General features: G+C 36.4%; 1 protein-coding gene across 1 annotated transcript; it reads left to right on the top strand.

The window, feature by feature from the left end:
- Nucleotides 1–4,149: 4,149 nt before the first annotated feature.
- On the top strand, nucleotides 4,150–12,180 carry LOC117791818 (elongation of very long chain fatty acids protein AAEL008004). Its single transcript, XM_034631707.1, has 5 exons — nucleotides 4,150–4,450; nucleotides 10,679–10,770; nucleotides 10,830–11,087; nucleotides 11,165–11,464; nucleotides 11,524–12,180. The coding sequence occupies exons 2-5, from the start codon at nucleotides 10,687–10,689 to the stop codon at nucleotides 11,737–11,739; spliced, it is 858 nt and encodes a 285-aa protein (XP_034487598.1). The 5' UTR covers nucleotides 4,150–4,450; nucleotides 10,679–10,686; the 3' UTR covers nucleotides 11,740–12,180.
- The last annotated feature ends 128 nt before the right edge of the window (nucleotides 12,181–12,308 follow it).

Raw genomic sequence — 12,308 nt, 5'->3', positions numbered from 1 at the left:
TTGGAGCAGTTATGTTTCAGTGGATAAATTTTATTTTATAAAAGGCGCACGTCTAAACAAACAACCAACAGCAATGCATGATAATAATATAGCACTAAAACCAGTCGAATAAAAACATACACTAATAACAAACAAAAAAATACATGATAATGCAAATTAAATTAATAAAATTTAAAAGACTTAACGACTTAAACATTAGAACTTTCAATCAAAGGGGTTACACTAAGATATAATTAAAATCTATTCCTTCTCCCATTCATTTGCAAAGAAACTTTGAATTCTGAAGGTTATTTACATACATTTGAAAGTAATATTGATTTACATGGATTCACAAAGATTAAAACTCGATTACAACTCGAGTGCAAGCGTACAATGTGCTTTGTTTGAACTTGGTTAAACTAATGGCGCATCATAGATTCGATATAGTAATATTTATGAAATTTGCTAAAGAACCGTTTTTGGAAGCGGGGTTATTAGTTTAGTTTCTGATGCTACTCGTCGTTGCTTATATTGGTCTTTGACTCGACGGCGAGGGCAACTTGCTTATTGCTAATGACTGGCAAATTCGGCTCAAGAGTCGACTTTGACCCGCTTGATCAAGTAGTGATCAACTTTGTCTGGTCTGAGCTTAGTTTAGTTTCTTCTTTTGCACCTTTTGTTCTACTTTGTTTTATACCATATGTCATTATGTGCAAGTCTTTGCTTCATCATTATAAAAATTATCATTATCAAATATAAAATTTTGAATTCTTTATGTTCTCGAGTATATCTACAAACTGAAAAAATTCAAACGAACCCAAAAATTGTGGCTAATACCATTTAAATTTCTAGTTCAAGTCAAATGGTTTGCTTTAATAAACTAAAGCAAAGTGTATTTATAATATATATGGAAGTTTACATATATAATCAAATTGTATTATTCAGATATTTAAATCAATCTAATACAGTTAGAATTATCACATCATCTTCGTCACACTGTCTGCTTTTGTCCGGTCAAATCATATGTTAAATATAAAAATTTATGAATATTGATTTGTATATCTTTTCTGAGGCAATCCTTAGCTTTGGGTCGTCTCGTTGTTGGACCAATTTGTTGTTAACCATCTTTTCATCTCTTGGCATACGATTTGTAGAGCCAGTGGCATACTCTTATATTTTGTTATTTGCTGAAAAATAATTGTAAAGATGTTTATATATGTGATATGTTTGGAGACTCTGGTAATACTTTCATTTTCAATTTCAATGAATGAGATTCAGGCAAGCTGTAATTTTGATCATTAAATGTAATTTGACAATTTGCTTAGTGTATTTTGTATACCCTATGGTTAAGGTATAACGTGTTTCAAGAATTGTGTGTGATTAAATGTATCTTTATTACACCTCAATCCACGTATTAGCCTGATTCTATACAATTAACTTAAGTTATTATTAGATTAGTTTACTCAAAAAATTAATTATACTGATAGAAAATCGAATTAACAATTATTTCGCTATACTAATATAAATATTACAATTTGCATAATTCCTTTTTTTAAGTTTCAATAAATGATTAATTGTGTATAATAATTTTACACTTCCCAGATTTTAATTAGAAAACTTTCTAGTAAAATAATATATATTTACTGTATATCATGCCCCTACATGAAATCGAATTTGAATAGAGTATAAAATCAGCGCCATATATTATAATTTTTTCGGAATTGTTTTATATGCTTTCAAAGCTACGCGGAAGCTATCTGCATTTATCTCATAGTATCTGCATCTGGCATCGATGTGTAGTTCAATGTCAGAGTATCTTTCCATAGAGTTCAAAACACTCTAGTCAATTGACTTCAGTACGAATAGAGACTTCTCTGGGTTTCATTGGCTCTTGGTGTTTTATTAATGGTTTTCAGCAGCTGATTTTAGTTGTGAGTATAAATCAATAATATATTATATTAAACGGACAGTCAAAGGCAACGGTAATCAACTTGTCTTTGAAGGTTTTAGTCGTTTAAGTGTTATGGTCAAGGCTAACTTAGGGGCCGTTGCATGTATGGTCTACCTCATTGATTTCTAATCAGCGTGACAGTTGCTTTTATAGCACCCAACATTTTTTGTTTCATATTTCTCCAGCAAACACGCATTTAATGTTAACTATAAATTGAGTTTTAATGTAGACACAATTAGTGCGTCTATTGCCTAAAAATCAACAACAACAAAAAGTGTGCACAGAATTTTTTTTGTTGCTGTGAAGAAGTTAATGAGCGACGAAGACGACAAAAGTGTCGATTCTTGCAGACATTAAGGTTGGGCTTGATCGAATCCCAATCATTATCATGCAAATTATGCTATCTTGTCAAGTTCAAAAACATTAAAACCGTATAATATACAAAACAAACAAAAAAGAGTTCGCTTAAAGCTGCTACAACCTGCTTGGAGATTGGCAATTTTGGACATTGAAGTGTTGTAAAGATGCTCTGAAATACATTTGAATAAGTTAGTGTGTGTGAGTCAAATAAAAACATTAATCGAATAAGTCGTTAAAACTGCCGTATATGTATGCACATGTGGTAGAATGTGGAAGTTTGTGCCTTAAGTCTTTTGTTTTCCGTATTGACTATAAATTCGATTTAATTGATATATTTTGTAAACGAATTGCGGCATGTTGCTCGAATCTCGTTCTACTTGATAGAATTACTTATTGGGCAAATGAAGCTACAGTTTGTAGATAGGTGAAGCACGCGTCACAATTCGTTCACCAGAACCTGTAATTGTATTTGAAGAATGTGTGACCAGAAGCAGCAGCACCTGCTGCTGCTTAGCAATTGAAATGAAACGCATGTACATTGTACAAGCCCCCCAATGGGCACCCCAAAAACAAATTTGATTGCCGGTTGGCGAGCGCTGAGCTGAGCTCAAAAACACGCGCCTCGCATGCCAAAAAAGAGATGTTTCACCTTCGAATTTGCGGAAGCTGAAGCTGACGCCGATTTGATCACTGCTTAAGATCTATGAATGAAGCGATAATAATATGAATTTAAAGGTACAGTATACAGTATGCTGCTGCTGCTGCTGCAGAACCATCAGACAACCAAAGCAATTGAGTAATTAACAATAGGGACCAAGGCAACTCTTATATTTCGAGTGCCATTTAATTTGTTCGCTGTTTGCGGCACAACAAATTGCAGTCTGTACCGCTTTTGGCGGTTTGGCTCTTTGGGCTGGTGGCAAATGTCAGTCTGTCAGCAAGTCAGTGCTTCTGCGGCTGTAGGCTTCTTTATTGTGCATTATTGTAATAGCTGAAGTTAGAGTACTCATACTAGCACTCATATTCATACCGGCACCTACCTATAATGACGCCCAGCCTTAGCTGAATGATGACGTTGCTAAAGTGACGAGTGGCCACTGAAATTTGAAATGCTGTGCTGCGGTTTAGAGTTGAAGTTGGAGTCAGTCACTTTGGCTTGGTGTTGGGTCCATTTAATTGCGAAATAATTTGCGCACTCAACAGTCAGCAGTCAGCATATGGGCCGCCGTCCAAGTTAATAAATCTTACTGTGGAGCCTCTGTCTCACTTCCAATATGTCATTCTCATGGCAGACCCAATCAACTAAACGAAAATAAAAATGCAATCAAAATGTAAAAATAACACGATGGGGGCGTCGATAATTACAACGCGCCGTTGCGGTTAGTAGAAATTATGGCTTTCTAATAACAACTTTATGCATTGTGCATACATTTAACGCTAATTATTGATCGATAATTGTCTTTATATTGTTTATATTTTATTGTGATGTTCAAATGCAAATCCTAGAGCAGAAGCCCTCAAAAACATGCAACAAGTAAGCATATAAGAATCACACACACACATAATCAAATTTATACGATCAACATTCAAGTAGCTGATCACTTGCTCAGTTCGAACTGAGAACTGGCTGTGTGTGAGCATGTATGTGCTCGGCAGACACACACCTGTATATTCTTGTAGCTGAATTAACAAGTTGCTTACCGATCGCGATTGCGATCAGCTTCGGACCTCACCTCGTGTGATCAAAGTCGTTGCTGTCGTTGCTTTCGTTGCTTTCGTATCTGTATCTGTGCCTGTGTGCTTTTTTCTTTGTATCTGTGTGTCTGCAGCGGCGCATAGAAGACGGCTTGTCGAGCCCGGATGTCGCTTAGTCTGTTGCCGGCGCTTTAACCGCAAAGTAAGCGCAAAAGCGTGAAGTTGGCCGTTGGCAAAACTAATATCCATTTCAAAAGCTGCTTTGTTCTGATGCGCCGCGTGTTATCTATCATTTAAGTGGAATATATATATAATCATATCCAGTGTGTACGATAAGGATAACGAACTGACGAGCGAATAGTGCGACAATCCGTCTATATTTTTCGACAATTTGTGTGTCTTAATTGTGCGGTGTGCAGTGTCGTGCCACAATAAAAAACAATTCCTACATAAACCAAAAGAAAGGCAAGTGCAACAACAAAATTAACAAACTATTTACTAATATTAGGTGGGTGCATCCAGATTTTATAAAAGATATTTAAATTTACAACGTTTCCAATAAAAGCCAATTTTTTTAAGTTTTATCTCATTTCGGTTTGTTGCAAAACAGTCGCATGTGTTTTAATTTTGGCTGCGGTTCGATTCCAAGGGCCCCCACAAAAACGAAGAAATAAAAATTGAGTTGTATTGAAAATAAAATCGCTGAAACGAGCTTACAACATCTATCTAGTCAGGGCTGTAATTTACCACAAATGTGGTCAAGTCAATCTCTAATCTGGCATATATGTAAATGCTTTTTCGGACAATTTGACGATTGATCAACTAAGGGCTTAATCGGATGTTGTTTAACAAAAAAAAAAAAAAAAAAAAAAAGCGCATCTTCAATATTGATCACGACTGCCACGCAACAGTAACAACTTGTTGTTAATATTGTAAATATACACACACACACACACACACACACACAGACATATGCATTTGCATATGCATACATAGATGCAACAAGCTTCATAATGAAGTGTGTCGTCGTATTATATCATCTTATGCAGCGACTAAAGAAATCTCATCTCTGCTTTGGAGCGTTACATTTTTGACGCAATATGAAAAGTTGGACAAGTTCGAGGAAAAAGCTGCCAGCAAATGTGCTAAATGCCAAGATACACTACACATACATACACTACACATACGTAAATGTGTACGCGTATGTGGTCAACTGTAACGAATTTCTCATATTCGTAAATCGGCCGAATGCCCTTCAAAAAAGGCGCAGACGTCGCAATGGTAACGCATGCGCGCAATTTGTTTATTTATGATTTTATAGTTGTTGTCTTGGCGTAAACACCAGTCCAACTGCCGCCAGTTTAGCTGTGGGCCCAGTCAAATTATCTTTATATTAAGCACTGTCTCTGGCACCCAAGATATTTTGTTTTTCTTATTTTTTTTTTGCTACACATCCGTTCGCACGTTGTCAACTGTTACATTGGGGCAGAGTTGGAGCGCGGGTGCCGTTTGTTTTTTATGTGCATGGCCTTTTTGGTGACATCTTGGCTATGTGAAATAGCATCTTAATTTTGCATCCAATTGGGGTCACATGCGTGGCCGGTCACACCTTCAATCCGTAAATAAAGAGGAGAAAAAAAAATAACAATCTCATTTCATATTTTTGTTTGAGTTTCTCCATTTTCTTGGGCCGCTTGGTTTTCAAATGACTTCGTTTGACTAACAAGCCATGGTTCGCCAGTCAAAATTTGATAATAATGGCAAGGCAAACATCTCGACCAAGGGAGAGAACTCCAAGATGATGATGGTGATGACAACTGCAAATATTGGAGGCCAGAAGTTTTCGTTGCTTGGCCTGGCTAATCCATCTAGCCATATAGATAACCACTTTTTTTTGCTGCACTGTCGAATGACTTGGTCAATGTTAAAGCCCTTGGTATTGGCAAATGATTTGTCAAATTGACAGCAACTACAACAAGATAATAATGATAGTGGTATAATAATTAGTATTAATTACTATTGTTAATTGTGTGTACGTTTGTCAGTGCATTTTCTTAGCTCAAGAATTTTCCTTTAGCTTGTGGGGGATTTGATGGAATGTCTCAATAAATACTTGGAAAAGCATGTGATGCGCACACGCGCAATTATCATCGAGTCACCTTTAAATCATTTACATTACCAATTAACCAATTTCAAACAAAAGACTTTGGAAACGAACTCTACACTCACTAAGTAGGCGAGTCAACTTTAATTTATTTACATTTCCATCTAACCAATATCAAGCGAAAGACTCTGAAAACGAACTCTGAACTTATTGTGTAGGCGCAGCTTTATAATTAAATATCATTTGCATTATTGAAAAATCTCCCCTAATGACTATTAATAACAATTTTATCAACAAACAAAGTGAGTAGAATTAAATAGGAAAAGTTGTAAATTATAATGGAGTAAACTGTTTTGATCAACAGTCAAACCATAATTGGATTCATACCAGTTTCCCTAGAAACATGAAATCGAAACCCTGAAGCGACTAAGGAAATTTCCCGTTAATTAAATGTATTAAGCAATTTTAAAGTGTTTGTTTATTATTTAATATTAGGAATGTGCTGAGAGTAGACAGACTAACGCCTTGCGGAAATGAGATAATCGAGCTCATTTATCGTTTATTGTGCATTATTTATGAGTGATAGATATATGTTTTTATGCACTTATATTTTAGTTATTGTTGTAATTTATAGTGCTGGTTTTTAACACAGGGAAACTAACACGCATACGCACTAGTTCAAGGGGATTGCCACGAGCAATCGAACACAATAAACTAATGCCAAAGAGCAAAAGCAATAAAAATCAAGTTTCAATATCGCCAAAAATCTCCATACGAGTTGGTATGGTAACAAAATTCACGCTCTTTTTGGACCGTCAATCGAGTTGGCTAGCTAGCTATCTGGCTACTAAATATGGCCCAAAGTGACGTTGTAAATATAATCAAGAAGGACGGTTCGAGGGGGCAAGTGGGGACACCACTGGTATCATAGTGCACCCCAGATCATTTTTGTTTCGATTGTGTTTCGTTTCGTTCGTTTCCTCAAAACGTGCAACCTTGGCTACGAATTTTAATGCGTTGCCGTTGTCATTTTTTTTGTGTTTGTTGTTATTGACGTTACTTTGGGTCCATTCAGCAACAAATTTGACTTGATCGATTCAATCGTTTGATCAGATGCTGCCGACAGTCGACTGACTTTGCTGATTAATTTTATGCGACGCACTTGTCAATTTGTTGGGCTGTTTCCATAACAATAATTATAATAATAATGTTAAATGACCAATGACTATGCGTGTTTTGATATACATATAATCGCATGATCGTTAAAGATATGCAACCTTCGTTTAACATCTCTTATCAAAGCAAACGCCATTAAGTATTGCGTATACGCCATGTGTGCGACTCCCAAAGTTGGCGGCATGTTTTCAATATGGCAAAAAAAAAGAACAAAATGTTGAAAAAGAATTTAAAAATAAACGTGCGTTTCTTTTGTGTTGAGGCGCGTGTTTAGAATTTATCGCCCGACACGCTGCCAGTCTGATTATAATCATATAATAATAGGCTGAGTCAGTGACGTCAGTCGAAACGTAACTACGCTTGGATCAAATTTCTATTTATTTACATATTTCACAACTCGCTGCTTGGTAATTGATAGTCAAAACATTTTAACCAGTTTCAAAAAAACATATTCGTACTACAAATGATTACTTGAACTATTATGCAAAATGGGTGCAAATATTTATAGAGCATCGTTTTTTGGGCTCGTTATCTCTTCTTCTCTCTCTATCTTGTATTCATGATCGGGATTAGCAAGTTATAGAATTCATATGCGAAGCAATGTTGAGAATTTTTAGCCATTCAAATTCGGGAACTGTCTGACTGCTTAAGAGGGAGGTGGAGGAAGACGAAACTGATTTGCATGTGAGCGTCGCTCATGTTTAGGAAATTAATAGCTAAATAAATAAATATGCAAAATTTACAGCATATTCCACTCACTGTTTGCATAGAATGAGCCATGAGATTGTATATTTACCTAAGTGTGTGTGTGTGTGTGTTGTATATACAAAGTATATGAGTGTATGCTTATACTTATTCCTATAAAGAGAATGTCACATATATCTACATACGTATACAACCTATGTATGTATATGGTCTTGGTTAAAAGCTGGACTTCGAGCTTAGCATCAAGAAAATTTTGCATTAAGTAGTTGTATAATAGATGCCACCTTGAGGTGATTACCAATGCCAAAATTGCTTAAAAAAAAAGTAGAAATAAAACCGGAAAGCTTTTTTAGCATATTTTGTTTGCAAATGAAATTGACTTTACATACTGATTACTCATAGAATTATTTGATTCGGCAACTTTAAATTCAACTTCAAGTAGCTTGATTACTAATTAGTACGGGTGTAGGTATTCGATTTAATAGTATTTTAATTGAATTATTTGTTTATTATCTATATTTCATTAACAAAATTAGCGCTATTAATTAAGGAAGCTCTTAAGAATGACATGAAATTCATTATAATTCAGGGCAATAATAAATATAATCTTATACATATAAAAACATACCCTGTTTTTATTCAATGTGTATAAAGAGAATATTAAGCAAACAATCCAAAACTTCAATTTCAGAGTATCAGTATGATTTTATTTTATTAGCGGTTGAGAAATTTAGGCGATTTTATTTTGTTTTCTATATTTCCAAATAAGTTTTATGTTCAGCTTAAACTAAGAGCATTAGCATTTTTTTCGGGGTAGAATTTAAACTTAAAAAAACCAATTTGATTGCAAAGGCTCTCAAAGCTATTGTTCTGAGTTTTCCATGTTGGAACCGGTTGATAGATATAAATTCAAATAAATACAGAAATAAATATGTTTGCAAATTTAAATTAACAGTAAAGCCATGCCTATTCTCAATATTTCAAAATATTGCTTATTAAGTGTTACGAAATATTTTGGGTTTGCTTATTAATGGCCAACTGGCAAAGGCAAAGGTGACGAGGCAAAACAAATTGGATCAGAGATATCGAGTAGTGCGAGTAATTTGGTTAATTCTTGCATGAATTCGATTATTTGATTGAAAGTATCTGGTGGGTAACGCCTTTTGCTTCAACTCCAGAGTCGAAGTTCGCTATTCTGAATGGGCCAAAAGCATGTTAGACTGAATATTGCGGCAACTTGGCCAAGAATGATGACTGAACAATATCGTAAATGGGCAACAAGTGAGTCGCTATCGCTGAGTCGTTGTTGAGGTCGTTTCAGTTCGTTTGTGGTTTTTGATATGTTTCGACAATGACGTGCATTTTACTGCAACTCGTACTTGTAGTCGTACTCGTATCTTTTGCATGTGCAACGCCTGACTGCCACACGTTGCCGAGTTGTAAATGAGTTCGCGTCATAATTAGAACGGCAAAAAGTACGAGTAACTAAATTTCTCACCTTAGTTTGAGACACTTGTCATATTTGATTTACGGCAGTTTGAAGTGTGCGGATTGTTTGTTGCTTTGTCGTTGGGAAGATTGCGACATTCATTCGCTAGCTCGTTCATTCGAGCGTCTTAAGCAAATGGAATGCATTCATTCAGCTGGCATTCGATGTGCACTCGAAGCGCGCCTCCAAGTCCAAACGGTTCAAGGCCGGCACAAGACTCAAGTGCGTAGAGGCTGCCAGAGGGTGGAATGTGGCACTAATATATATTTTCAACTGCCACAAAAATCAGTGCCAGACATGCTTGGAGTCTGTGAGGCGTGCCGCATTAATGATCGATATCAAGATACAATATACATGCTTTAAGTGCCCAGTCAGCGCTTTAAAGGACTTGAATCTAGCTAGTCAATAATTACAAAATTATTGCCCCATTGAGTTGCAAACTGGTTTTTGTTCCTTAGCCTTTACATCCATATGTCTGTCCTTGAACTATCCTGCTCCTGCTTCTTGGCTCAGATGTTGCAGCTACTGGTACTTCTGCTCTTGTTACCCGTTGGGTCTTTCCAGCTTACACAATAAACTAGATGACAATACAAATCGACAAGCGGCGGCAGCAACAGTTTCGCATAAGAAATCAAACCAGTTCTCAGATAGTGTTGTATCCCTGGGCCTACCTGTAATTTTAGCCAAAAGCTGAAACAGAAAATGTTTTATTTTTACATGCAAACAAAAATGATTTTTTGTGATGAGGCCAGCAGCAATTCAATCAGAAATATTTCGAGCTGTTTTAAAAAAAAATATAAATGAAAAAATCGTTGTCACTTTTCGCTCATTTAGCAAAAATGTGACGTCGGGTTAATGCCACGGAACTTTGCGTTATCGCTTTTTATTTATTTATTTTTGCCTGATTTACATGTTAATATTAACTCGAAAATTTGCACTTGAGTGCACTTCAGACGCATATAGAATTCTGTTTTTAATAGTTTATCTAATTTGCAATTTTTCGATTTAATGTCATCCTAGTCCATTGGAAAAATGCCGCACAGGTCGAGCGTGGGCGCGGCTTTGCCTTGAAGATCACAATTTGTGTGGCTTTCTGATTAACGAGCTCGTCTATTGCCAGATCAAATAAATGCGGCATAGGTGCTAATATTATAACATGATAATCGTATTTCCTCAACAGAATCCGCAGCTGATAATTTAATTGTTTATTTACTTACAGTTGGCAATATGTCGGTCAGACTGAACGAGACACAAACCATTGTTGACAAGATGGTCAACTTTTTTGTGGAGCACGAGGATTTGCGCACAAAGGTAAGACCTTGAGTTCGCCTCAGTCAAATCAAAGCTGATGCAATACATTTTTCCCACAGAGCTGGTTCCTCTCAAATGCACCCGGACCGCTCTTCATGATACTGGGCGCCTATCTGTATTTTTGCCTCTATGCCGGACCACGCTATATGCGAGATCGCAAGCCGTTTGAGCTGAAGAACACGCTGCTTGTCTACAATGCGGTACAAGTGCTGCTCAGCTGGGTGCTTTTCTACGAGGGATACAAGGGCGGCTGGGGTGGACACTACAACTTCAAGTGCCAACCGGTGACTTATGCCACGGATCCCATTTCAATGAGGGTATATCAAACATGATATGAATCTTAATTCTACCAGATGAACATGCTTCTGATTGGCATACCTCTCTTCTGTTGTAGATGGCGGGAGCCGTTTGGCTTTACTACATTGCCAAGATTAGTGAGCTGCTGGACACGGTGTTCTTTGTGCTGCGCAAGAAGGAGCGTCAGATTTCGTTTTTGCATCTATATCATCATACTCTGATGCCAGTGTGCGCCTTCATTGGAGTCAAGTACTTTGCAGGTGGTCATGGTACTCTGCTGGGCTTCATCAACTCCTTTATCCACATCATCATGTATGCTTACTATCTGCTGTCTGCGATGGGTCCGAAAGTGCAGAAGTACTTGTGGTGGAAGAAGTACATTACAATTCTGCAGATTGTAAGCTAATTTAAGTTATATTTCGAAAGCTTTCCTATTTAACCCAATGTTTTTCTTAGGTCCAATTCCTCATCATCTTTGTGCACACGCTGCAGATTCAGTTCCAGCCTAACTGCAATTTCCCCAAATCGATTGCAGCACTGCTGACCTTTAATGCCGGTCTGTTCACCTACATGTTCAGTGCCTTCTATGTGGCCAACTACAAGAAGGAGGCCAAGCAGGCGGCTCAAGCCAAGCAGGCAGCACAGGCCAAGCTAGCAGTAAAGCAGGAGTAAAGGGTTTTGGCCGATATATAATTGCATTAAGATCGGTTATGATGCGAAAACAAAAGTCTTTAGTTAGGTTTATCAACTGTACACGTCTACTGTGAAGATACCCTTTCAACAAGGGTGTATCACATACACAACACACACACAAACACCCTTTTAGGTAGATATAGATCAAGTTGGGTATATGTACATTGGATATTACATTTTCTAGTTTCTAAGTTCGTTTTGTAGTGTTTTTAGTCAAGAATGAGAAAAGTGGCTATTTGAACAGTCGCCATTGCGCAGTGATCATTGCACTTGCTGTATTGGGAAAGTATAATAGAACCAAATATATTAGATTAATAGATTAGTTCAACAATATGTATGTAGTTTTAATTTTATTGTTTGTAATGCAATAAAACTATAAGACATACCACACATGAAAATAATAAATAAAAATTGTCATAATTAACAATTTGTTTTGTCACGAAAAAAAATTGAATTGCTAAATGTATATAAGGCTGGAGCGAAATAATAACTAAAATAAATAATTATTATTTTTCTGAATTAGCTCTAATTGTTTGTTTTTAGAACGA

The sequence above is a fragment of the Drosophila innubila genome (genome assembly GCF_004354385.1).
Source record: "Drosophila innubila isolate TH190305 chromosome 3R unlocalized genomic scaffold, UK_Dinn_1.0 2_E_3R, whole genome shotgun sequence".
NCBI lineage: Eukaryota > Metazoa > Arthropoda > Insecta > Diptera > Drosophilidae > Drosophila > Drosophila innubila.
This window is presented reverse-complemented; position numbering and strand designations above follow the sequence as displayed.

Excerpts from the sequence above, each read along its gene's own strand:
- LOC117791818 (XM_034631707.1), top strand. The coding sequence starts at position 10,687 with ATGTCGGTCAGACTGAACGAGACACAAACCATTGTTGACAAGATGGTC. Across the intron at positions 10,771-10,829 it reads ACGAGGATTTGCGCACAAAG|AGCTGGTTCCTCTCAAATGC; the intron begins GTAAGACCTTGA and ends TTTTTCCCACAG. Across the intron at positions 11,465-11,523 it reads ACATTACAATTCTGCAGATT|GTCCAATTCCTCATCATCTT; the intron begins GTAAGCTAATTT and ends TGTTTTTCTTAG.